This window comes from Glossina fuscipes, unplaced genomic scaffold (assembly GCF_014805625.2).
Source record: "Glossina fuscipes isolate IAEA_lab_2018 unplaced genomic scaffold, Yale_Gfus_2 112, whole genome shotgun sequence".
Classification (NCBI taxonomy): domain Eukaryota; kingdom Metazoa; phylum Arthropoda; class Insecta; order Diptera; family Glossinidae; genus Glossina; species Glossina fuscipes.
In genome coordinates, this window is record NW_023998455.1 from 7416313 (window position 1) to 7443079 (window position 26767).

At 34.3% G+C, this 26767-nt stretch overlaps 1 protein-coding gene across 5 annotated transcripts in view; it reads left to right on the forward strand.

Moving 5' to 3' along the window:
• LOC119639106 (putative uncharacterized protein DDB_G0282133) overlaps positions 1-24827 on the forward strand; it is a 149502-nt gene extending 124675 nt beyond the window's left edge. For all 5 annotated transcript variants that reach the window (XM_038036311.1, XM_038036310.1, XM_038036313.1 and 2 more), the window contains 4 exons: positions 15778-16374; positions 20811-21620; positions 22431-22577; positions 22719-24827. In XM_038036311.1, the coding sequence (XP_037892239.1) occupies positions 15871-16374; positions 20811-21620; positions 22431-22577; positions 22719-24047 (2790 nt within the window). In that variant the 5' untranslated portion in view covers positions 15778-15870 and the 3' untranslated portion in view covers positions 24048-24827. The remainder of the gene's footprint in view (positions 1-15777; positions 16375-20810; positions 21621-22430; positions 22578-22718) is intronic.
• Positions 24828-26767: the final 1940 nt, after the last annotated feature.

Here is a 26767-nt window from a genome sequence, read left to right on the forward strand (position 1 = left end):
TCTGCTTCTTATCAGAACAATGCGTTCCTCTTGGAAACAATTCACTTCAAATGATTGTTTGGTTTATTATCGACCATTAGTTTAGTTCAGCTGCCAAGTTATCGTGTCTTATAAGGTCATGTTATCATAAAATATTCCCACTCCCTCGTTATTTCTTTTACTATTTTCAGTAAACAAAGATATTAATTAAAATACCTCTACTCTGAAGTATTTGTACTTGAATGAATTCTCGGTTTTTTAAGTAAACATTTTTTTTTTTGCTTTTTTCAAATAACATAAAAACTACCCGGCATGATATTCTGAAACTACACTTTTGGTCTGACCCAAGTTTTTGTTATAATATGCAAAGAACACAAAGGTTACATGATTTACGACGTTTACGTGATTATAATCATATCAATCAATCAATGAGGTCGAAGCTCGGATAACGAATTCATAACATCGAGTGCAAATAATTCGCTGCTTTTCGAGTACTAGTTGCTCCAGTCATTCAGCACAAGGAAGGCATATAGAGATTACTATGAAGAGACTATAAAGAGACTACTATGCAAACAATGTCGAAAAGGAAGTGTACACCCTGGCGAGAAGAGATATGAAGAATTTGAGAACAATTTTTCGCTTCAGGATAGATTTTCAAACACTAATCGTGATGCTAGATGAAGACATGGGTAAATCAGCAAAACCGTTCCCACTACTCTCAGGTCATTTATGCTTAAATTTGTAGAAAATTAATATTAGGGTGTTCGGAGAGCCAATCAATTCTATTTTCTCATAGTCACGTTCACACTAACCCAGCACTGGCATAATATATCTTCGCAATTGACGAGACAGGGTTTGTTTGCAAAAGAGATTGTGTGTGCAATACTTTTTGTTCGATGCTTCATCAAGTACGAATTGTCGAAAGCAGCATTTTCGACACATTTTGCCTATGTTGTTATCGTAAAAGTTAAAACGCTGCCTAAGAAAGAAAAAAGTAATTGAATGTGTAGGAAGAGCATGTATTGAGAGAAGGCCAGTATCAGAACTCATCCGGGAACTTTTGATATCAAAGATAGTCTGCTCGAATCCGTTGAAAAGAAAACAGGGCATCAATTGATGCAAAACGTCGTACGGCAGCTCGTGATGTCACTGACAGATTAAAACTATCGAATGCGGTCGTTCACGTTAAACAGATAAAAGTCAGTCGCCTTTTATTTTGATCCGAAGAAAGCGAAATGGTTTTCCGAACAACCCGATACTTGCTTTTAATTTTCCAGAACCTCTCAGCTCTTTCCCAAGTGCTACGAAAACCCTGCCAGTGCTATGTAAATTCCTACTGAGATAACGTCTCTTACCTTTTACTCAGCAATGGACATTTTCGAGAGGAAAATGCCTGGAAAATATTCAATGCTGCGCTTTAAAAATTCAGTGCAGGACGGGTATGTCTGCTCGCTGTTTTTTTCTGTAACTATTTTAGTTATTATGTGAGTCACACTTGTGTGTATCAATTCGTTGATTACTGTGTTTGTAGATTTTTCATTTAATTGAATTTAATTTCGGTTTTTCTCGTTTTGTGTTTTTTTTTTTTGTTTTTTTCTATTGTCAAAATCAATCTTTTTGATAATTTGCCTTATGTCAAATACGGCACGCAAATCTTATTTCTTTCTTTAAAGCTAAGCACGACATAATCTTTGGTTTGCTTAAAGTTAAGTTAAGTTAAAACTGCAATTTTTTTATTTAAAATACAGCAACAACAATTTTGAACTAAAAGTTATTGAAAGACAAACAAATGGCAAAAAGCATATATATTTAGACATTTTGATACGTAGTTATGGAAAAAGAAATATTTGCATTTTTACAAGTTAATTGTAAAGCACATTCGGGCGATTTAAATTCGGGCAAATTTTTTATTACAAAATGCGGTAGCAATACGGCAATGCAACAAGCAAAGGCAAAAGCATAAAGGGGAGGGGTAGGGGTAGTGGCAGTGCTATAAGGTAAACGCCACTTTGTAATAACAAATCGAGTTACACACTAATGTCAATGGATTATGGTTTAGTTTATTAATTTTATTTTCTCGTTTAATCCCTGTACGAACAACAATATGATTTTAACAACCAATAATAATCATAATCGATTATTATTACAGCATCTAGTTTTACGCCAGTGAAATTATTTATTTATTTATTTACTCATTTTGTTTTTGCTTTTTTCAAATGTATGTATTTTGATCATTCTCAATAAATTACTTTGAATACATTTTGGTTTATGTTGTAGCTCTTTTCGTTTATGTATTTATGACTCTATGGGTGGTATGCATAACTTGTGGTTGTGGTTTTTATGATGGAATCAACACCCACCACCAGCATCACCACGACCAGCCAACCACACATCTTATATCGTATTTGTCTTACCATTATTTAAACACAGAAAATATATAAGAAACAAAAAAACAACAAAAACAAAAACCCAAAAGAAACTTAAATGTTGCGTTGTTTTGTTGTCCGCTTTACAGATGAAAAACATGATTACCTTGTATGTTTTCAATAATGGCCAACTTAATTTTAACACAAAGATAAAAATTGTTTTTATTTTTCGTTTTTAATTTTTTTTTTTTTTTTTTTCCTTTTCTTATAGATTTTTAATATTATTTGTTAGAGGGTTGGTTAATCAAATATTGACTTCTTTTTTTTTTTTTTTTTTATACACAACGTGCTGGCCTTAGGCTTAATGTTTTGTTACTTCTGTTCAATATTTTTAAGGAGTATTTTATACAAAAAAAAAATTTTTAAATCAGTTTTTTCCTAACAATAAACAGAAAAAGTAATTATAAAATTCCTTAAGATTTTGTTTTATATGAAAACATTTCATAAAATTTAGTCACGATTTTTAAAAGTGAAAATATCGTATTTGTAAACTTGCTTTGCTTACAAGATTTTTGTCAAAGTCATTCAAGTTGATAATCGACAAGTCTATAAAAGTTGAACCATAGTTATTTTCAATAAAATGTCGTTAGTGTATTTATCAAGACCTTAACAGTATAGCACCTTGCAAAAGAAAACGAGTCAGTGTAGCAATGGGAAGACTACCTGATGTCTGCCTTAGTGCAAACTAATCATTAATAGAATTCTTAGCAAAAGTGAAAAGCTCAAGACGATATAGTACGACAGGCATTAGACGGACGGACAGACTGACAGACAGACAAGCTCACTCAGAATCACTTTCTGACGCGATCGGCATACTAGTAGCCGGATCTATTTCTTGTCCTTCTGAACGTGCATTCATCCGCACATGCTCACTATGCTACAAATAGTGTAGGATAGAATGAATGTCATCATCATGGCGCACGCACGCACGTACGAGCTTCAAACACCGAAAAAATATGTCCCCTATTCGAACAGAAAGAAGCGAGGAAAGAGAAATAAATAGGGAGTTGATAGCCGCTGCCTAGTGGGTGGATGCCCGATTGATAAACGTTACGCCTTTACCGACTGACCCTCGCTCACTGTAGCTGCAACTAAAGGAAAGTCTAACGCGCTAGATAATGGAACTTAGTAGTAGCAGATCCTTACCTGCTTAGCTACTCAAGTGGCTAGACACTAACTGACTGATGTCACAGAGATTTTTTATGCAAAATTGTCAATGGTATGATTGCCTCTAAAAACGTCACTTTCAAATTATCACCATTTACTTTGCCCGTGTAGTGTAGAGCGTGAAGGAACCTAAAAGCGATTTCATTGACTAACTGCCAATGAGCCAAATAACGTTTAAAGTGAAAATTGTATGAATTTTCAAAAAAATATAAATAAACAAAATTTATGTTAAAATATCGCATGCGTTTTCCGTTTAGGATTGCTTACATCATTTCCAGATTAGCCATTCCTTTCCAACTTCCCCTATCAATAGTAATGCTAAAGAGAACCGACAACCCATTGGTTAAGGGACACGGATTTGGAATCTTGTGATTCCGTACGTCTTGTGCTAAAGTTCAGTCACAATCTTTTGTATCTGTTCAAAACAAAGGATATTTTAATCGATATAAATGTCTTTGAAATGATATTCTCTTTAACTAATGGTTAAAATGCTAACTAAAAGTTAAGCAAACATTGTGAAAACGGACCTTAGTTTATCGCCTCGATTTAAATGCATTAACATAAATTGCTAATAAAACTGAATTTATTTGTTGATGGTCATGTTTTGACAACAATTGTGTATAATAAACTTATTAAAACTAAGCCGCACACACATTCACACATATGCTGACAAACTGTTTCCACATATTCATTGCAAATGAAAAGAAACAAATGCGAAAAGAAGAAGACATTTTTGCCTCACAATAGAAAATTAATTTTATTTACTCTTGCAACGAAATACAGCAAAGAAAAAACCCAACAACAACTACAATAATAATAGTAATAATAATAATAAAATAAATTTCAAACAAACACTGAAACTAAGCAAATTCGTTTGCATGCGTTCCGTAAAAAGAGTGTGTTATCTCTCATCAACACCGTCACCAGCGTACTAGCACAACAACACAAACATTTCGGAAGATTTTTTCGAACCGATTGTATTCACTGACTTTATTTTCCATTATATGCATACTTGTATTAGTAAACATTTGTTTCGCTTTTCCTGCATATGTGTGTGTGTGGAATTGTATTTTATTTGTTTTGTGCTTATAGTTGGTTGGGAGGAAATTATATGTGGCGTCTAATTTTTTGTTTTTGTTTTTGCTTTTAGTTTCTCTAAAATGTGGGTGTTTTTTGTTTACGTTTACCATGTCAGGATTTATGAAAACGATGTTCACTTGTGCTTGTGTGATTTTCTGTAATGATTGTTTTTAAGCAAACGTTGTGATGGAATGCTGTCTCTTTACAATTCACCCAAACGCGATATACTATGCGTGTACGTTTAACATGTCAAATATCGGTAATGCCTGTAATTTATTTGTTATTTTCTTTTACACCACACAGACGTTAATACGTTCGCTAATACGTGTATGTCTACAAAAGAGGAGAAATTTTTTTTCCTTTTTCATAATATTTAACGTATAATGATCCCAGGTAATTATATATATGAAAATATTATGCAATTAGATGGAAAAACTAACAACACTATATATGGTTATATAATAGGAGGCAATCACGAATGCAACACTTAAAGCACTTGTTCTATATTCCACGCATTTTTATGTACTTCTTGACCCAATAAACAAATCAAAGTCAGTCGTTATGACAACAACTTTTACGTTGTGTTCTTTCTAATATTTTACGAACAAAAAAAATTTTAAAGGGACAAGTAAAACAGCTATGGTACCCACCATTAATGAGCTGCGTCATCTCACCCTTATATTCATATAAGGGCTCTTGGGCGTAAAAATGTCAGTGTAATAAATTTGATCAAAATGGTTCGATTGTTCGCAAGAGTAGCCGAATAGGAAAGAACCGCGACTCACATATCGTTCAAATCTCGGTGCGATAGAGTTTACTTTGGTCGCAGCTAGTGTGAGTGTTCAATCGATGCAGGCGTAACATTTACCGATTGGGTATAGTCACGGAAGGCTATAGTCACCTCTCTATATCTTTCCATTACTTTACTTCTTTTTCTTTCTAACGGGCATCCCCTGAAAAAAGAATGTCTTCTAAGATATGCCTTACGCTACGGAAGTTACATAACTGAAACCTACACTATTATGGTTCAAGTTAAATACACAGTTGTGCCCGCTTTTTGAAGAGGCTTAAACTGCTTCTCAGCTACATTGCACGTTTTGTTATTGTTAATGCGAGACGCGAAGATCATAATTCCTCAATCGTTCATGGTTTTTTGAAATTCTCTTTCTATTACTCCTTCAGGTTAATCTATCTCAAAAAAATTGTTTAGTCACAAGCGCCGAATCCGTTAATTGAACGACTACAGCTTTCTAGGTTCAGTACTCTTTGCCTCAAAATATTTCTAAAAATTGAGAAGAAGACGAAAAAATTAATTCTTTTTAGTTTGCGCCATAGAGAGATAATTTGTGAACAAAAAAAAAACAAAAAATGATCTAACGAAATTTCAATTACAGCCAATGGTTTTTATGTTGGAAATTACACGAGACGATGTTCGCAAAAAGCCAGACTCTTATCAATCCAAACCAATCAAATATCAACGGTATTGAATTAAGTTGTTTTCTATTTTTTAGATAGAGAAGAGCGAGCGTTAGAGTTAGAGAGAGAGAGAGAGGGAGAGAAAGAGAGATTATAAAATCGATATCTGGTAAAGTAATTAAGATGCGCCAACAACAACGGCGCAACAAAAATTGAAAAGTTTTGATAAACGTTCATTAAAGCATCGCTCTCCTGCAGATGTTTCTGACTTTTACTGATTTATCTTTATCAATGTAATTGTGTATAAGTTAAACAATACTTATTTTCCAGATAAATAGAAAAATGTGAAAATATCCATTTGACTTCTTTGAGACAAAAGAAACTTTAAAATGCTAACAAAAAACCATAGTCATTATAATGAACGTCGTGATCATGTTGGAAGGAAATTCGAAAAATAAAATAGTGTAAAATTTTTTATTTATATACGCTTTAAGTTTGGTTTATGTTGCGTTTTGCACTAACTCGTTATATCGTTACTAGTGATTAATGACGGCCGAGTTTAGCACGAGATAGTGACGCCAAGTGAGGATACACAAAGAGTAAGGTATAAGAAGACTTGAGCATTTTTTAGTCAATGGTATCCAATTGCTTGAAGCTTGTTGATACCAACAGCAACAAATAAAAGTGGGAAAAGGTATATTTATTAAGGCTCAATAATAAATTTTATGACAATTGATTAACAAAAATCAATAAAGATAAATATATGACGCGCCGTGAAAAATACATATATATATATATATAAATATTCTCCTTTCTTCATTCACAACGCAGCAGCTTTGTTTTCTTGTTAAAGTCATATGCGAGCAAATAATTTTTGTGTAGAATTTTTGAACATATTCTGCCTCAGTGTGTATAGTCGACGTTGAGTTAGCCATACATAATAACTGGATTTATTTTTGAATAATAAAGTAATTTGTTTTTCACACAATACGGTTGCTATTGCGGCTGCTGCTGCTGCTGCTGCTGCTTCTGCCGCCGCCGCCGGAGACGAAGACGGAGAAAATATATAAATAAATTACAGCTCAGTGTTGTTGGCTAATGTTGTTTGCCTTTTGGCAAATCCTGTTTTTAAAGCCACATTTATTATTATTAATAATAAATATTACAAATTTTTAACTTAATCTTAACATCTCTTTGAATCGTTTTCTTTCTCCTTTCTTCTTTACTTATTTAGCAAAAATATTTTTCAATTTCAGAAAATAAATTTTACTATAATAGTGGCAGTAGTGGTAGTAGTGGTAGTGGTAGCCAAACTTTTAAAAGATTTATAGTTAATATAAAATGAATTTTAGAAGTTTTTCATTTAACAACGGAATACAAATCTTCACTTAAATTGAAAATTATTATTATAAAGTTATAATAATATATCTTACTTTTCAATTTTTGACAATATTCAGTTTGTTAATGATAAGCAAAGCAAAATTGAAGCCCAACAAGTTTGTTGCTTAAGTCTTTTTCATTTCCTTTTTATATCGTTTTTTGTCATATGTTTTTCAATGTTTTGTTGGATCTGTTCAGCCGATTGAATAAGTAAAACTCTTATGCAAACATAAACACAAACACACACACAGACAGAGAAAATCTGTAAGTCATTCTATAATAATCCGTTAGTTTTCACACTGAACACGTATAGGTACGCATGCGCACATATTCCATACGTACACAAATGCATAATTTATTTATTAAACAGCTTTGCAATCATAAGTATTGTATAAATGATAAGCATTTTATTCTTTTCTCTTTCTATTGATTTCTTTTTTTTTTCTTTTGTAAAGAAAAAAAAAAAAAAACACAAACGAAAATCAATAAGGCAAAGCGCTTAGTATAAATTCATAATCTGGGAACATAAGTTTAATGGCTGCTTAACGATTTTGTATTCCGATGTTTTTCTTTTGCTTTTCAATTTTTTTTTTTTCCTCGTTTTTTTCTTTGGCCTCTCTCATTCAAACAAACACTTGTTATCGTCAGTAACCCCAGTGTTCAAAACTTTAGCTAACGCTTTTGCTGAATGATAGCTGATGTTATTGTTGTTACCTGCAAGTGTCTACTTTATCTGTGCTGCATCTCCTGGGGTTTTCAGAGTGCTCTCCATTGATCAGCAGCTATTAACGGCAGTTTTCTTTTCTTCTTTATTTAATATCATCGGGATACTGTTTTTCTTTTCTTTTTTTTTTTCTTTTTTTCTCAAAAAATAATTTATTAAATTGTTTTCGTCTTTTTCTTTCACAATCAAACGAGTGTGGCTTACGGCATTTGCGACTGTGATTGTTGTTATTGTCATAATTTTTGAGTGAATAGAAAGCGACTTCATCTTCACCTCTTGGAAAATTATGAAAATAACACACTTAAAGCTATTTCAAAGAGGGAAAACAAATAAATTATAATAAAATAAAATCTGTTGCTTAAATTAATTTGAAGAAGAAAGCCGAAGGAGACCTAATAAACATATGAAATAAACTTAATTCCCATCTCTCTCTCTATCCATTTCATCAAATCTAATTACATAAACGACTAATTCATCAATAGGCTCTGGCTCTGGCCACGAAGTATACGCAACTAAACACGCTAGTCTGATATATTCCATCATCTTCTTTGAGAGGCTTTCAAACACCCTTTCGCAACTATATTCAAAAAGAGATTTACAAGAGCAGCCTATTGCTCTCGAACTTGTTAAAGAGTTTGATCATCACGATATTCATTTTTTGTGTTCGCACCTTCACAAAAGTTTGCCAAAATTATTGATTTTCATGAGGAAATCCGATGAGATTTGTGCGAAATGTTTTTTAAGTCTAAAGTTTTGTTATAAGTTTTTTCTTTTATGTCTTGCGGATGAGACAATGGGAAAAACTGATCTCTCCCAATATATCAGAAAAAAAGAGAATTGAAGAGAAGATCGACGTAAACAGCGTCACTCTCTTTTCACCACTAAACCCAATCAACGACGGAAAAAATCAAGATTAGAATATTTGCGAGAGCCCCGCCTAAGTTTTACACAATACAGCAATAGATCCTGTCTACTTGCAATTCTGCAAACCTTTTAATAAAAGAATAGATATAAATATTCCATAATATTGAGTAGGCGTGGCCTATATTGTTCATATATATACGATTTATTTACGATTATCTATCTATCGTTAAGTCACACATTCCTTATGGTTGCCTTCTGGAAGAAACAATCACTTGCAGCGGAAAAGAATCGAATTCATTGACATCTCATCACATCGTCTCGTTTTATTTATTTCCATCGTCCATCTAGATCGGATGGCACCAGAGAAAACATTTGAATAAAAGAAGCAAAAAATGTGTGTGCGCCACGAACAGTATCTTTGGCACCCTTCGCTTCATGTGTGAAATTTCAAATAAATTCTCTGCACCTTAAGCGAGAACGTACGCCAAGTATCATCTTCCTTTTGAAAACTTTGCGGCCGCGAAAATTCGAGAAGCAAATTATCGACAGACCGATGGATTGTACTAAGTCAGCTCATAATTTTACGCTGATGAAGAACGTGACTATTTTGCGACATCTTCGATGCATACATTTTGGGGTTGCATGTGAAAGAACAAATTTAATATATCTACACTCTTCGCTGGTGGCTCGAAGAAGATTTTCCCCACACACACACACAGCTTACACGAAAAATCTCTAAAATTATTTTTTTTACTATCAAAAAAAAAAAAAAAAAAAAAAAATTCTTCGTTTTTTACAAAGCAAAAATTAACTGAAAAACACCAACACCTGAATGTAAAAGTAAACCAGTGTAAAAAATGCAAGTAAAAATAAAAGCAAATATTTTGTAAACATGTAACATCTCTGATGATAGATCTAATAACAACAACATTCACAGCAGCTACAACAACAACGCAAGCTACAACATCAACAGAAGCTATTATATATCGATAAATGCTGGCGGGGAGGGCAATAACTATTGGATGCTGGCTGTGATACCATAATCTTTGATAAAACATCGAATTTCATCGGCTCATGCGTTTGGAAATTGTGGCAGCTAAAGAGAGCTTATAACACTTATAAGAATGAATCTCTTATTCCGGCATATTGATTTCTAATATACAAACATACGCACCTGCTTGCGCGTACACATTTGCTGAAATTATTTTATAAAAAATAAAAAAGAAGGCATGAGCACCTGAAACATTTGGGTTTGTTGGTTTGTTGGTTTGTGATTGCGTAGACCAAACGGCTTCTGGGTACTATGGGTAACATGAATTTTCACATTAAATTCAATCTTATTGAACGAACAGGTGAAGTTGTTTCGTTGTTTATTTATATTGTAAGTGTTGTTGTTTGTGCTGCTGCCATTAATGCTTAACATTGCTGATGATGTTAACACCAACCAACCAACTAACTCACTTTCAGTCGCCATCATCATCATCATCATCATCATCATCATCATCACCATCAAGCTTTAGCATCGCAAACATAACGCAAACATAAGTCAGCACCTGTGCAATTGTAGACATCAGCAGTAGCTGTAGCAGTAGCTTGTAATCGTCGTGCTAGTGCTGACAATTGCAGCAAATGTATATATATATATATACATACATATGTTTGTGTGTTTTTATTTACGCGCGGCGGTGTTAGACCATAAACCCCAAAACCAAATCACTAAACTTTATATATGTAGACTATAATTTCGGTTTAAGTGCCTCAGAAATGCGTAACAATTTCATCTTGTTGTTGTCGCCATCGTTGCCGTTACTGTTGTTGTTGTTATTGCTGTTGTTGTTGTTGTTGTTGCTATTGTTTGTTGCCGTTGTGGTTCGGTAGCTTGCAATTTTTTCTACAAAATTTTTCTTATTTCTCCACTAAATGAGACGCAACTAAGCTTTTTGAATCATGTTTCAATTTATCTCCCAACGCTTTACGGCACCTTACGTCAATTGCGGTAAAAGCTACGCTATCAACGTCTATAACCAGAGAAAGAGCAAACACGATTATTAGCAAGATGGTGCCTGCCTTTTGAGTATGGAATCAAACAGTTGAGACATCAAACAATTCTGAAGATGTAAGAAACACGTATTTAAAGTCATGTCATCGTCACGAAATCTTGCCAGATATTTCGCAGTTTTTGAAAACCAATTAAAATTGGAATCTCCAGAGACGTGTAGGGTGCTCAATTTTAAGTTTTGCTTGGCTTTGGGTTGTTTTTTTTCTTCTATTTCGCTGCATTTTTAATACGTTGGTGTGGATTCGTTGTTGTTTGCTTAGACATTTCTTTGCTTTTTTTTATTTTCAATTTGTTAAAATTGTTTAAATAAATTCCTTTGTGTATATACGTATGCTTGCGTTTGTAATAACAAACTACAATTTGTGTTTTTTTTTTTTTTTATAATTTTTACTTGATATTTTTTTGTTTTTTTTTTGCTCGTTTATTTTTGTCGAGTTTTTTCTTTCAATTTGGCCTGAATTGTTTATGTGTGTGATGAATATCACGATAATTTATAGAAAATACATAAAACCGATGAACACTTGATTGTGCGAAAGAATTTTGTAATGTTATTAAAGAATTCTTTTTCTTTTTTCAACAAAGAAGAAAAAATTAAATCCTTCCTAATCGGTACCCTAGATACAAATCAATAAATCATATCTATATTCCCTTGCAAAGATAATTACATATTTCTCCACTAGGTTGAGATCATCTCACTCCTCTCGCTTTCTTACTTTCTAGCTCACCATCACCCTGTCATAGTTATATCGAAAAAATATACATTTATAATGTTGTTATGCAAAACTGCTTTGTTTGCGTATTATTCCTAGTATTTCGTACATTAACGTCCCGCCACTGGATTGTGAAAAGCATAGGATTTTATGTACGAAGTTAGACAAAGTATTTACGGATTCACAGACTTACGAGACTCATTTACAGCAATTTGAAGCTAATCTGTTAAATCACGGAGATGAACGCCCAAATCCTTTAAATCGACTCGTTTCCTTTAAGGCCACGATTTTGTTCTACTATCGACAGTAGATCCTTTGGTTGTTGAGCCTTCAAACTCAGACAGTTTACGCCAATGTTTTTATTAAACTCGCTCGTTGCATTCTCTCTTATTTGACGCCTGGATGTTTTCATTAGCTGCGCACTGCACTCAAAGCACAAGCCTACGGCATGACGTAAACTGAGAACAACAAACGTTCTCTAGGGTTATCACTCACAAACTACGATAGATGTATCATCAAAACTTTAACGAACGACAAAAATGAAGATAGTTTTCTTACTTATACTTACTGTCGTTACTATTGTATGTGTAACCGATGAAGACAAAATAAAGACATTAACTTATGCAGACTGGCGAATAATAACTCGCGAACCGTTGGAAGATCGTATTTATCGAATTCGGTTGTTCTTAACAAAGCCTTATGTTCGTCTTTCATTTTAACAACAAAAAGCACAAATAAGAAAGCGAAGGGGCTTGGCGAACCGCCCTTGCATAGCAGTGTATAACATATGCATGCGAGCACTTGTGTCCTTTACGCCGCATTACGATTCATCAATCGGTTCAATTTGTCATGTTAAATAGGGTAACATACTAACAATATACGTCTTACGGCTGCATTCTTCTCTTCCCCAACTTTCTTTCCTCCTACATCTGTTTATTGATATTGATGAAGAAATTAATTGATTTTAATAAGCCTCCACTTATGACTGACTCCACCCTCGGAGTAACTATTCGGCTTAGCGAATTTAATTATTCATTAAAAAAAAAAAATACATATCACAAAAAAGGAAAAAAAAAATATGACACAACTCTTAGCTGACTTTGTCGAATCAATTCAATCGTATCTATTAATCCTAGTTTAAGAGTTTAACGAATAAACAACCAACAAATGCGTTCATACATAATTGTATAGAAAATTCCATTAATCATGTCTCTAATTGACCACTCCTTGTAAACTGTGGCATTAATTTTAAATGTATTCCATAATCAAGCCAAAAAAAAAAAAAATAAATAATAATAATAATAATAAAAACCAAGCAACGGAATAGAAAAACTTTAAAATGAAGCATTTGAAATGTAAACTTAAAGCCATATCTGTTAACAAAGTTGGTAAAGAAAAAAAAAAACACGCGCTCTATCAATAATTTGCAATGATAAATAGCCTGCGCATGCTTGCATATGCATGTACACGCACTACACAAGAGATCTTTATCCAAAACTCTCAGGGTTGCCATTACTGACTGACTACAACCGCTGAGGCCTACATACATCACTTGTGCTTGACTAAGATGCGATTTGCAAGTCCTGTCTGCTAGAAACCGTTGAAGAATAGTACTAAGAGAATTTCCGTAAGCTTGAAGCGAATTTGGAATATGCAGCAAATAATGAGCAAAAATTTCTCTAGTCGATCAAAAGCAATTTTTTCGCTACAGACTCGTTCGGTAAAATATGTGAATTAGGCCGATTGCTAATTATCGTTTTTCAATCAGAGCAAATCATGGCATGTACTTCGCCATATTCATCATTAGTATTTTCCTCCTCAGTCGCTTATTCTTAGGAAAGCCGAACCATATGCCTCTACCAGTTTATCAGTTACAAAGTGTTAGTTTCTTAGTTAGAAATGATTTGCTTTGTATATGCGATGTGCTATATCCAACACGATGAGCTATATTGCACCATTCTTTGGTAAGCGTGATTGCTTTGAGTTTTTTGGGGAAAACCATGAATAGACAGATAAGGCCAAAGTTAGTTTAATGGAAAACCTTAAGGGATAATCCGAAGCCTATTTCCAGTGGTTCTGAACACAAATAACACAACAGCAACAATAATTCCACAAGAACTAACTGCCGGCTGAATTTGTTAATCGAAAAACTGTTTCTATGATTACAAAACTGCTTTTCAAAGTATGTGTTTTCCATTGTACACTTTTCTAGCATTACTTGGTGTTTTCACACTTTGCTTTTCCTTTAGCATACTTGCAAGGTGTTGAAGGTGTTATAATGTGAAATCAATGCTTACTTACGCACAAGCATGTGTGTTGGAGAAAAACCAGGCAAACAATTTTAAAATGTCTAAATTTGGTATCGCAACACAGTCACCTGTATGTGCATATATTAAATTATTTTTGCTGCAAACACAAATCAAAATCTTACAAAAGCCCTAAAGAACTGCTTTAAGCCAAATACTAACCAATAATGTAGATTATATATATTTTTTTTTAAACAATCTATCTATAAACTAATCTAATTTATAGGCTTGTCAGACAAGCAAGATTACATCTTGGCAAAGTCTATAACTGTCAAGTCCATCTAATTTTGGCTAATTAATCAAAAACGATCAAATATATCCATCGCGGCAGATATAAGCAAAAAATTTCAAAAGTTTAATGCAACAACTTTTTCTCCTTCTCTACCACCCATAATCCTTACCGAGTAAATCGAGCAGTTGATGCCGAACGAAATGCTATTCCTATCGTCAAATCTCAGTTGGTTAGTTAATTAGTATTAGTTGTTGTTGTTGTTGTTACAAGAAGCAAGAAAAAAGTTATTATTTCGTTTTTAAAATCGGGAAGCGTACGAATAAAAGCGAGTCGGCGCCATAAAATTTGAACTTTGAACGGACGATATTGCCATCATTTAGTCGTTGTTCGGCAAGAGATCCATATCATAGAAATTGTGAAAGTGTTCAAAAAAAGGCTGCAATTGCAAGTGACTCATAGAGTTATTGCAAGCATTGACAAAACAAAGGCATTTACGGATAGTCATAGTCATAGTCGTCTTCCAATTTTAATGGCCCATGAAGTAAATAAATAAATTTGTTTAATATGCTCTGTGTCAAGCTGTCTGCAGACTGAGTTTCATTCTTATACGCAGTCGACGAATATCTTAGTGCATAGAAAACATAAATATATGTTGTGTGTATCCTGCATATTTTACTGAGAACATAAATTATTACATTTAAAACTATTTTTGCAGACCGCTCCATACAACACCAAATAAAATTTATAATTTACTTCAATACACGTATTAGCGAAAATATTCATTTTTTGGTTTGTTTGGTCTTTCTGTAGCTTGCTCTCTTACACCATCAACTTGACATATGTCTACATTTGACCGGCGTTACACACAACGCATACATAACAGCCGGCCGCCAAGCAAACAGATAGGCAAGCATGCATGCCGTGCATTTCTTGGGGTCTTTGGTGTATATTAAGTAATCGTTTATTTTGCGGATTTGGATAAATTGATTTCTGTCATTTATGTTTTCGGTTTTCTGCCTCTTTTTTTCTTCGCTTTGTGTCTCGGTTTAAAGCTTAGCGAATGTCACTCAAATGTATGTGTGACCACAAAAAATGCATATATATGTTTATATATATGTATACATATATAAATAATTGAAGAAAGAAAAAGAAGCATAAAAACTAAGCGATTTTATTTAGGCCACAAAATTTTTTCGTCGTCTTTCTTTGGGAACCGACATTTGTTAAATGCAGTCAGTGCCTGCATATTCTTTGCGAGGGAAAATTAATTATATGCATTGTGGACATGCAAGATTTACTGCTACAATTTACCAAACGTGTTTATACTTTGTCAGCCATATGTCATTAAGATTTATTTAAGTCAGACTAATAAAAAACTATATATATATATATATATATATATGTATAAAATAATTTTTTTTCTTTTTTTTACAGAATTTATTAATTTTTGTGATTCGCGTACTGAACCACCTCTTCAATCCTAGCAGTAATTATTTGCTGTTATTTTTATTCTATGTCTTGGCCTAAATGATTGGCACCGATGAGATGTCATCCACTGGCATGGATATCAGTGAATCATTTCGTCCGGAGGATATATCGAAAACTGATTTTTTCGATTTCGTTACCGCCCCCGATATGGGCCTGGGTTTAGGTGTTAATTTACACCATCATCACAGTCATCAACAGCACCATCATCACCACCACCACCAACACCAGCAGCAGCAGCAGCAGCAGCAGCAGCAGCAGCAGCAACAACACACAAATCAACATAATCAACATCACCACTCGCATCATCATCATCACCCGCACCATCATCATGGCAGCCAGCAACAGCATCATCCATCTGCCGGCGATAACAGTTCAATGACTCACGATAGCGGTGGCGGCGGTGGCGGTGTTGGGAGCACAAATAATGGTAGTGGTAACAGTACTAATAACACTTCAGATCGTGTCGATCCTCATGGCGACAACACCGGTATTAGCGATGCCAATAGGGTCACTGTTAGTGATGCCGCTCTACAAGGTTATGAGGTAAGTTTTTACTGTTTTTTTCTTTTTGTTTTTTTTTTTGTTTTTTTGTTTTAAGGTTAAAAGGCTTGATAGCAAGACCAAAACAAGGAAAAATAACTTTTCTTTTCCTTATACCTTTTTTTCGCAAATTTACATCTTTTCCTCGCCATGTAATTTGTTTATTAAGAGTCAATGGTTATAGAAAGAAAAAACAAAAGTTGTTATTGTTATATTATGTCAAATATTTGTCATTTGTGCCATAATGAATTGTTGTGGAATAGTTAAAGGCGATCATAAATCTGATTTTCTTTCCTTCGATGATGACATTTGTGACGTTTTTTCGGCTTTTACGTAAAGTTTTTGATACGAATTTATATATTATATATATATATATATATATTGCTTTGGTAGAAAAAGTGAACACCTTTCATTTAATGTTTATTTTAATTTATTCAGCATAACGAATCAAGCGTCAAATATGTTTAAAAAAATTTTAGAGAAATTTTCGCATCATTTTTTTTTCCTTTTCTTCTTTCATTCATGATTTCCCGTCGTTTCCTAGCAGCCTTTAATATGATTAATAGCTCACCGCATGCCTTCTCGTACATGTTATGACATTTGACAGCCAAAGCATATAATTTCAAATTATAAACGCGTTAAGACCTGCCTTTGTTTTTATTTCTAGCATTAAAAGAAATGATAGTAATAATAAAAAAAAGATTTTCCCATACCAAGCAACTAATACGCATTTAATTAATCTTCGGATTTACTTAGTAAATATTTACATATATAAAGTCGTAAGTCTCAATTTGATTTGAAATAAGATACACTTTAAGTATAAACTTTCTATTTGAAAAATAAGGATAGAAAGCGAAGAAAAAAAATTCCATGTTATGCGTAAATACTTTACTTATAGGCGATTTATTGGGTAGGCGATCTTCTAGAAAATAGTATTTAGGGCAACATTTAGGCTGGAATTTCTTTATCGGTTACGTCCATATCAAGCAGACAAGGATTTTCTCCTTTCAATTAATTCAAAATAGCTTAGCTAAGTGACTTTTATTTGATAGACATTCCTCGCATATACATATAACTTTTAAGTAAGTAACATTTACTTGCGTTCTGATTAATAAGTCAAAAATCATTACTCCGCATGTTCTTTACTGACTTTTATTCGATAAAGATTCCTTGCATTAATCAACTAAGCAAATAAAGTCTTTCTTTAAGTTAGATTGATACAAGTTTATTATACTGCTCCTTTTATGCATGCTCGTACACAACGGTACACAAAAATTTATGTAGCACAACAAGATTTTCCCGCTGATACAATTGAAACTTCTGTGCCTGTGTAGTTGTCAGATCTCATTGAGCTCCAACTGGAACGCAGACTTTATAACAACAGTCATTATCACGGTTGTGTCGATTACTTAAAGCAAAGAGAAAGTCAACGTGATTATGCAAATAAATACGCACAGACAGAATAAAAAAAGTCTTCTTTATGTCTACGGCTATGCGAAGAGGCAAAGAAAGTGGACGGGAGAAACGTAGAAAGAAGCAGGATTAACTTCTGGAGAGACCTCTGAACACCTTAGAATGGCCAAATCGAGAAAAGGGAAAAGAACAATTCAAAAAAGAATATATAATTCTTCGGATTCATCTTTCGAACAATAGAAAAAGGTGTCCGCTAAAAATTTTGCATTACACGAAGCTAGACGAACTCATACTAACAACAGCTCTCTGCAATTTCTATCTTTTGCAGGAAGAGAAAATGGCTAAAGATTAAATAGGTCTTACGTTAGTGGCAAACGGCCTTTCTACAGATTGCGGCAAGAGCCAAACACTTTTCAATATCCAGTAATAATAAATTTATTTTCAATTTCGCCTACCAACCTAGCAGAATTGGCATAATTGAGTTAGTTTGAATTATTCGATGCTTTTATGTTTCGTGTTCCTTTCTGCTGTCTAAGTCACATTATTCTGGGTATCAGCCCATTACTGCATAGCAGAATTAAGTTTTAGTTCGAAAATTCGGAGGTAAGTTTTTTCTTCTATGTGACCAATCGCTCAGAGAGTGTCCCCTATTCGTGTAATACGGTGACTAGCGGAAAGAAGAGAGAAATGAGACAGAAATAGGGAGATGGTGCCCACAAGCTAGTGGTTGCGCTTTATGTTTATTACGGACTGAGCACTCACTGTAGCTACCTGCAAAGTAAACCCTACTGCACTCGAGATTTCGAAGTGACATTAAATTGCAAAATGTCTCGATTAAGAATTAACTAATAAAACAATAGGGATTTTGTTTTGTCAGAAACAACGTCCCTATATGTTATTACGTAAGCCTATTTAAAGCTGAATGTCTCACAGCCGACTAGATAAGTGTCGGCGTTCATGGAATCCCAAGCGGGTCGTAGCCAAATCGCTTAAGGCATAATACTTAACGATAACACGCCATCCCCACTAGACTGCTGCCACACCGCATCACTTTCGCCACTGCTTTCTAACCATTAAAGCGTCGCTCATATCCCCGGCGCCGTAAAACAGAAAAATGGAAATGGAAGGGATCCATTATTCGTCTCAAGCCAGTTTTATTGTTATTACTAACCATGCCAATTAAATTTAAAAAGAACTCGAGCGCACCCAAGAATTTTATGATACAAGCTGTGATAAAGATTAATAACACATTACCTCTATCCATAATAAGAGAAACTTATTAAAAATAAGCTGTTTTTTTTTTTTTACTTTTAGTCCACCCATTTTAAACTGTAGTGTAAAAGATTATTTAAAAAAATAAATAAATAACAAAATTGTGAAATATGTGGAAAGGAGAGAGAGAAAAAAAATATATAGAGATATTTCCAAGAAATATATTTTGCAAAATAAAAAAAAATTTACAAAATATTTCAAATTTATTTAACAGCAAGTGACACAATAGAGCCAAAACCTAAGAAATATTACTAACAATTTATTTAATATTAATGTATGGCCTAATAACACTTTGAAATTCCAAATTTAACAAACACATACGTGCATACAACAAATAACACAAAATAGCAAATGTATGTGCTTGTATGAGTTGAGTGTGTGTATCTATGCATTTGTATAAGTAGAAACGTACAACTGACGCCTTAAATACAAACAGATGTATAAATATTTGTTTGGGTGGCATATGAGTAAGTAAGTGAGTGTGATTATGTGCGGCTATAATCTAACTAACGAATGCATTAACAAACCAAAAAAATTAATGAAAGTATTTTAATACAAACAGATGAAAAAAAAAACTATAAATATTTTAGTACTAAACAAAAAAAAACAAAAAAAAAACACAAGAAATCCTACACCTGTACCGACAACAACATAAAACATTCATTAAGCATTAGTGGAGGAAAGAGAGAAAAAAAAAAAAAAAAAGGAATTGATTGTTAAACAAAAAGTAAAGAAAAAAAAATGGATATATGTCTATATACATATATATATATATGTATATGTGAATAACAAATATATCAAATACGAATTTTTAAGATTATTTTTATTACTAAAATATCTGATTACGTTTTTAATTTCTTGCGCTTTAATTAAAAAATCTATTAAAAAAATAAGTATTTGCGAAAAAAAAATCTAATTTTTATTTCATATAAACTTTAATTAAATGAAAACAAATATCTCTATGATGTGATTTCCTATATATAACAAACACTAAATCTCATACAAGGTAACAGATATGTACCTAAATGTGTTCAATCCTGAACAAGTTTGTCTCTAAACATTTTATATAAATACAAAATTTTTTTTTTTTTTTTTTTAATAAAAAGAAAACTTTCAAAAAACAATAAATTTGAATTGAATAGTCCGAAAAAGAGAAAAAAACGTTGCTTTTTGTTTTAAGCAAATATGAAAACATTTAAAACTTGTAAAAACTGAAAGCACGTGCCGTGCAGAGGCCATGATTACCAAGAAAAAAACAAAAGATAAAAATTGGTGATGTAAAATTTATAGAAAAAGCAAAAGAAAAAAAAAAAGAAAAAGAAAAAAAAAACAAAGGCATGTTTTGCTTAGCTAAACAAGCCATTCATTAGATACGTGTATGATTTTATTGACCTGAACGCGGTTTGTAGAGTAGCAGCTTAACAAAGACCATAAATCCAATGCATTTCTCTGATTAGAGCGAACATGTTTCTCTTTGTCGTTTTTTCCTGCAAGCAGAAGAATTTTCTTCTATTTGTTTTTTTTTTTTTTGGTGGAAAATTTCAAAACGTCAATCATTAGACGGTTTGTTAACCGTTTGACTTGCGTGTAAGAAGACATGTAACATGACAGTTGCATTTGTTAAAGATTAACAAAAATGCGTTAGAGTTAGATTTTTGTTTTTATGTTTTTTGTTTATACCTTATGCATCTTCTTTGTCTGCATGCATTAACTGATCTCTTACGCTTGCCTGTTCTTCTCTTGCATTAATTTAGTTTTGGAATACGGACAAAGAGCAAAGCCGTTTAGAGTCTACGATATTTGATGATTTAGATCGTTACTGTTGGCAGCATCAGGCAAATTCCTCGAGCGCCACAAATGCGAGTTCCTCCTTACATCATCATACAACATCTAGCAACGTTATGAATCCGCCAGTAACTCACACAGTCCCCGCCAATGCCTCCAGTACAGATCCGCCTTCATCGCATTCTCATAGCACGAATTTGCTTAACAGTTGCAGTAACTCACAAACGGCGATTACCACCAGTTCTTCCGCTCTTAATACAGCGCCGCAAATAACTCAGACTCCTCTCAATAACGATGGCTCGATATCAAGCGTCATCAATACCGATGGCCAAATTTACACATTAAAAGTATTAAATGGCACCGAATCGTGGCTGAAACGTGAACCGGACTCGCAGCTAAATAACACTTTGGACTTGGATAGTTTGTTAAATTCTTTTCACGGTTACATTAAATCCGAGTATTCTTACGATGATAGCGGTTTCAGTGCGGACGGCACCAAAGACGTCAACTCCGGCGACGCAACAAATTGTATGAACTCACTGAACGCTGTTGCTGGAGATGATACTGGTTCAGGTGGCGCAAACGGCTTAGGTTCATTATCAAACACATCACGCTTACCTTCGTTAATGTCGACGCTAGCCTCAGTAACGAACAACAGCATCGGAGTTATTAAAAATGAAAGTACAACGAGTCCTCTGCCGAGCATTGTCAGTCAACAAATAGATCAATTTCAGAACAATAACAACGATTGGCATATGACGGATCATAACAGTGAACAGGTGCGTGCTACCATCTCGGTGTAACAATTTTTGGATTATTTAATTAATCCTCAATACAAACTTGTTAGGTAAGAACAAATAAACACATAAAAGGGGGCCGCACACCACTTTGCCTAATGCAATTATTGATGTAATGAGTTCTCAAAAAAACGGCGTTAAAGAGGAAGTGATCGAAAAAGTGGTCCAATCCGAAGTAGCGTTGGTCGTTAAGCGAAGGGAAACCGGTGCCCCATACTCCATCAAAATATCTCAAGAATTGCCTGTTGTAGGTTGAACACAAAAAAACAAGACTTGAAAGGGAGCGAGTTAACCTACCTACAGACGGGCGGATAGACAAACGACCAGACAGGCAAATAGACAGACGTACGGACAGACAGGCTGAATTGATAAGTATAATATGATATGGGTCCGTCCAAAATCCTTCTTGGCGTTCTATGCAGCCGCATAAACTTTTGTCCCATAAGCGTGGTAGGGCACAACAACAACGGCGACAAAACTCATGTAACATGTATTGAAAGTTTCGTTGTAATCTGGCTAAACTGGCCGACGTCAGACTGACAGGTCGAAAGACGGGCAGCCAAGGCTAGATCGATTCAAAAATTGATCATTATCGATCGTTATAACGACAGTTCCATCCACCTCAAATTCTTCTGCGGGCTGAACTTAATATACTCGAGCAACACAAGCGTTTTTATTTATTACGAATATTAAAAAAATGAGAAAACATAGGCATTAGATTAAGAACTTCTAAGGGATAAAATTGAAAAATGTTTCAAAATTTTATAAAAACTCTATTTAATTTATTTATAGAATTCGGCCGAATCTTTATTGCGTAGCGCTTTACAGGGCAAAGGTTATTCCAAAGGTTTGCACATGCATAATGGTATTACATTAATGCCTACATCACCGACAGTCAAAGACGAAGAAATGAGAAGAATGTTGTTTCCCGTCGATACGGTGAGTAAATGTAGTCAATAAAAATGATTTCCAAATTTAAACCCAACATTTATATCCCTGAGCGGAGCGAAATCATTGTCAATGTCAGTCTCGTCACTCGTATTTCTTTTCTTCTCTTTTTTTCAATTCGTCTATGTTAAGGATGCCTTGGGTTTCACTGATTCGTCTTTGAATGCTGCTCAAATTTTCGAAGACACTCAAACGGCCAGTTCGCACAGTTCCCATTTAGTAGTAACGCATTCACCCCATATAAATGGTCCATTAACTCCCGTAAACAGTTCGAATAATGGCGGTAACGCAGGTGGTCACACAAATCCCTCGGCTGTTTCAAATATTATTGTCGATGACATGTTCCTATCGCTGGAGAATGCCTTCAATATTGCCAACGAAGTGCAACAATTTTGCACCCCATCTGCTAGTGCCAATGATTTTTCCAGCAATGAAGTCATCATGCCGATCTCTGCCAATGACGGAGCAATAAATACAACGGGGAACACACAGCTGCCTTCATTACATTCGGTTACAGGGACAAGTGCAGCAACAGGCTCAGAACCTACAACGCCAACCGGTGGACCGACGCCAATACCGTCGATTGGCGTAGTAAGTCTTGCAACCGCCCAACATAATCAGACTCCGTCACAGCCTCTTAAACCGGAAGTAACCACCTCAAGCAATCGCATCGGCAGCACAACAAAAGTCACCAAAAAATATAAACGCACCATGTCCACTGTAGCCACCGCAGTCGCTGCCCATCATAACAACAATAACAATCCTAATGTGATCAACAACAACAACAACAATAGCAGCCTTAAGACTGGCAATACTACGTTACTTTTAGCAAATGGTAGTCGCAACAGCGTTAGCAACGCATCAAGTGGCAGCAGTACAAACAGCAGCAATAGTCCTACGCACTGCAACGCTAACGGCAATAGTAGCAATACGCTAACAACAACAACCACTCCAACAAGTATTAATTCCACGTCTGGTACTAATACAGGTCAGCGAAAAGAACGCTCCCTACACTATTGCACAATATGTTCGAAAGGCTTTAAAGACAAGTACTCCGTTAATGTGCACATACGCACGCATACTGGTGAGAAGCCCTTCGCTTGTACACTATGCGGTAAAAGTTTTCGACAAAAGGCCCATCTGGCCAAACATCATCAAACACATTTGGCGCAAAAAAATAACGGCAACATGGTTAAGGGAAATTCTAGTAAACATCACCGCAACAATGCAACAACTTTAAGTAATCCTACGTCGGTTCACAGTCACAATCCGAGATCGTTAACACTCATACCAAATGTCAGTACAGCGCCCGGTCCAAACGGTAGTATTGGTATAGTGGGTGGAATAATTAGCAATTCTGCTAGCATACCCTTAAATGTGGCAACAGCGCCGCAATCTGCACCTCCCTCTACACCGTCTACTCTACTACCGCCGGCAAATGGTCTTTTGATTAATAGGTAGAATTCACTGAACGCTACAACAGCTTATAATTTACTACCGACTTGATATCTATTGTTCCTAAAATTAGTTTTGTTTTTTCCTTTTTAAAACAATGTCCCCACGATCTGTCCACAAAAATACTCACAAAGCAAAGCTAAAGTAAGTTCCCCATTTAAGGAATATATGCTTATGTCATAGAAAAAATCGAAGCAAAACACCTTTCGAATTTATGTTATTCCATGTGTATGTAATCTTAAAATATTTATTCATTTTTTTTTTTTTTTTTTTTTGTTGTTTATAAAACTGAAAGATGGTTTGAAAAGTTTCAATTTCTTTTAACTCCACGCCGAAGCAAGCAGAGCGAAAGGGATGAATTATGTTTAGGCTACAATGGAACAAATTTACTCGCTGTACTAAAATGTATATAATTTAAGTCCAAATCATCATGGGTTACTGAGGCAAAAATCTACTTATTACAAAACATTTGAATGGTGAAGGAATCCTTTCATTTACTTGCATCCTGGGTACGCAAACCTATGCTAAGCACTCCAGGATTGAAACTCGTTCGCGATTTTTAATCCAGGATACAAACAAGCGACTTCGAAAGAAGGCTTGCGAATTCAAGCACACTGTTTACTACTTTATTAATTTCTTTTGCTATATGTTACCCTTGCGGTAAAAGGGTATATTAACTTCATGCGATTGTATGCAACACTTGAGATGGAACCAACTTTTGTTATACCGATCTATTCAGAATCATTTTTTGAATTCCTTCCTAAATCAATATAAGCTTGTCTGTCCGTCTTTCCGTCTTGTTTTTTTTTTTTTTTGTGTTTAACCTGCAAGCTGTAATTTATGGGATATTTTGATGAAATCCGGGACACTGACGTGTTGCGACCCAATCGCGAACTCTGTTGAGAACGGCTCCAAACAAATCTCTTTTTCAACCACATGCCATTAATCGCCTTGTTTTGAATAGTCGTTACATGAATAACTGCATGAGGGTACACGGATAATAGTGGGCCGTCGCCCACTGTAGAGTTTTCACATTTCAATCCCACGTCCCTTCTCGTTTGTTTTTCATAATTGATAGTTGATTGTTTTCCCATTTTGTGCTTAACGGGTTACGGAATGCCGACTACGCGATACTGCAATTCAAGCCCTAAGCAAAATTTGTTTAATAATAAGTGAAAAAAAAATCTTCATAGTGAAACAAATGAAATCAATCTCAACTGAAAACGAATGAAATGAAAAGTTTAGCTAGCTAACCAATCAACAAGAACTCGTACGATATTCAAATTTGTAATTGAAACCTCCTAACGATTGAGAATACATAGGGTTGAGGCGCTTCCATATGTTCACTTCCACTTTTTTACCATCACTACTGTTGTCCACTGTACCTAACCTTAATTTTATATTTAGAAAAAAAAAGATTGACCGGTGACGGTTTTAGTCAACTTTGAAATTCTCTCTTATTAACACACTAATGTTACATTTAGTCAATAACACTTAAAGACCAAACACCAAAGTATTTTGAATCACAAAAAAAAAAAAAAAAAACTTCTCAATTCCCTTTTTCCTACTAATTAAATACATAAAACGGGAGAGAGAAAGGAAAAACTTTTCAAATTATCTGCAAACTTTTTCAATAAAAATAATACTCATAAATAAAAGAATAATAAACAAATATAACAATTAGTTAAATTAAATAAAAGAATTATCAAAAAAAAAAAAAAAAGAAAAAACTTAAAAATGTGCCAAACTATTTTATGTAACACAAACAATTTATTTATTAGCTTATGATAACAAATCGAAGCAAGAGAATATCCGCAGGATGATGTGATCAATGTTTCTTTCAGAAGAAGTCTGTGCAAATTAGTCCCAGTGAAGAATGTAGCAATAAAAAGGTATCAACATCTGAAGACGGAAGCCGCGATTTATTAACGTTCAATAAAGAATCGATCCATTTTTGGAATGATTAGCAGGAATTAGTTGACGTGTGTACATTCATGGTCCCTTAGAATGCATCCGTTCTAACGATATAACGTACGAGCCGCCTCTTAAAGGTTTTTCAAACCCTGGGACTTCACGCATGCGCATTAAGGCCCATGATTTTCTTAAAGAGTAAGCCAAAGACATTGATAAAAGGTCGACTTCCCCTTTTGAAAATGCTGCTAAATAGGAGAAAGTTTGAAACTCGAAAATTATCTTAAATTGACTTTTCGCATTAAGATTGTCTTAAAAAAAATATTTTTATTTAATTTTTTTTATATTAATTTTGCAGCGTAGTAATTAAAGTTTTGAAAAGTAATTCTACATTTGCAGCTTAATTTGTAGCCTTTTTCCGCTCTAAGGTATTGTTTTGTTTTCCTCTTAGGATTGTCCTACAATTAGTTAGGACCGAGTTGGTTCGAAGTATGTATGTCGACAACGCGGCAGTCATTTATCTTGTCCATATCGAGACAATGATTATTTACTCTGTTGGTTCAGCTGATACCAGAATTGTTGATATTATCTGGATTCGTGCGATAATTTTTCATACAATGTCAGAAATATTTATGAGATTCCCTGCGATTTTCGATGCATTAGATGTCAATTACCATTGATATGGAATTTCTCATAGTGCCAATGTTCAAGGTGTTGACCAATATATATATTTATTTTTTTTTAATGTGACCAATCGCTGGCACAAGGCGAAACGGGAAAAAAGGGGCTGGTATATCTTTTTTTTTTTGCGAACG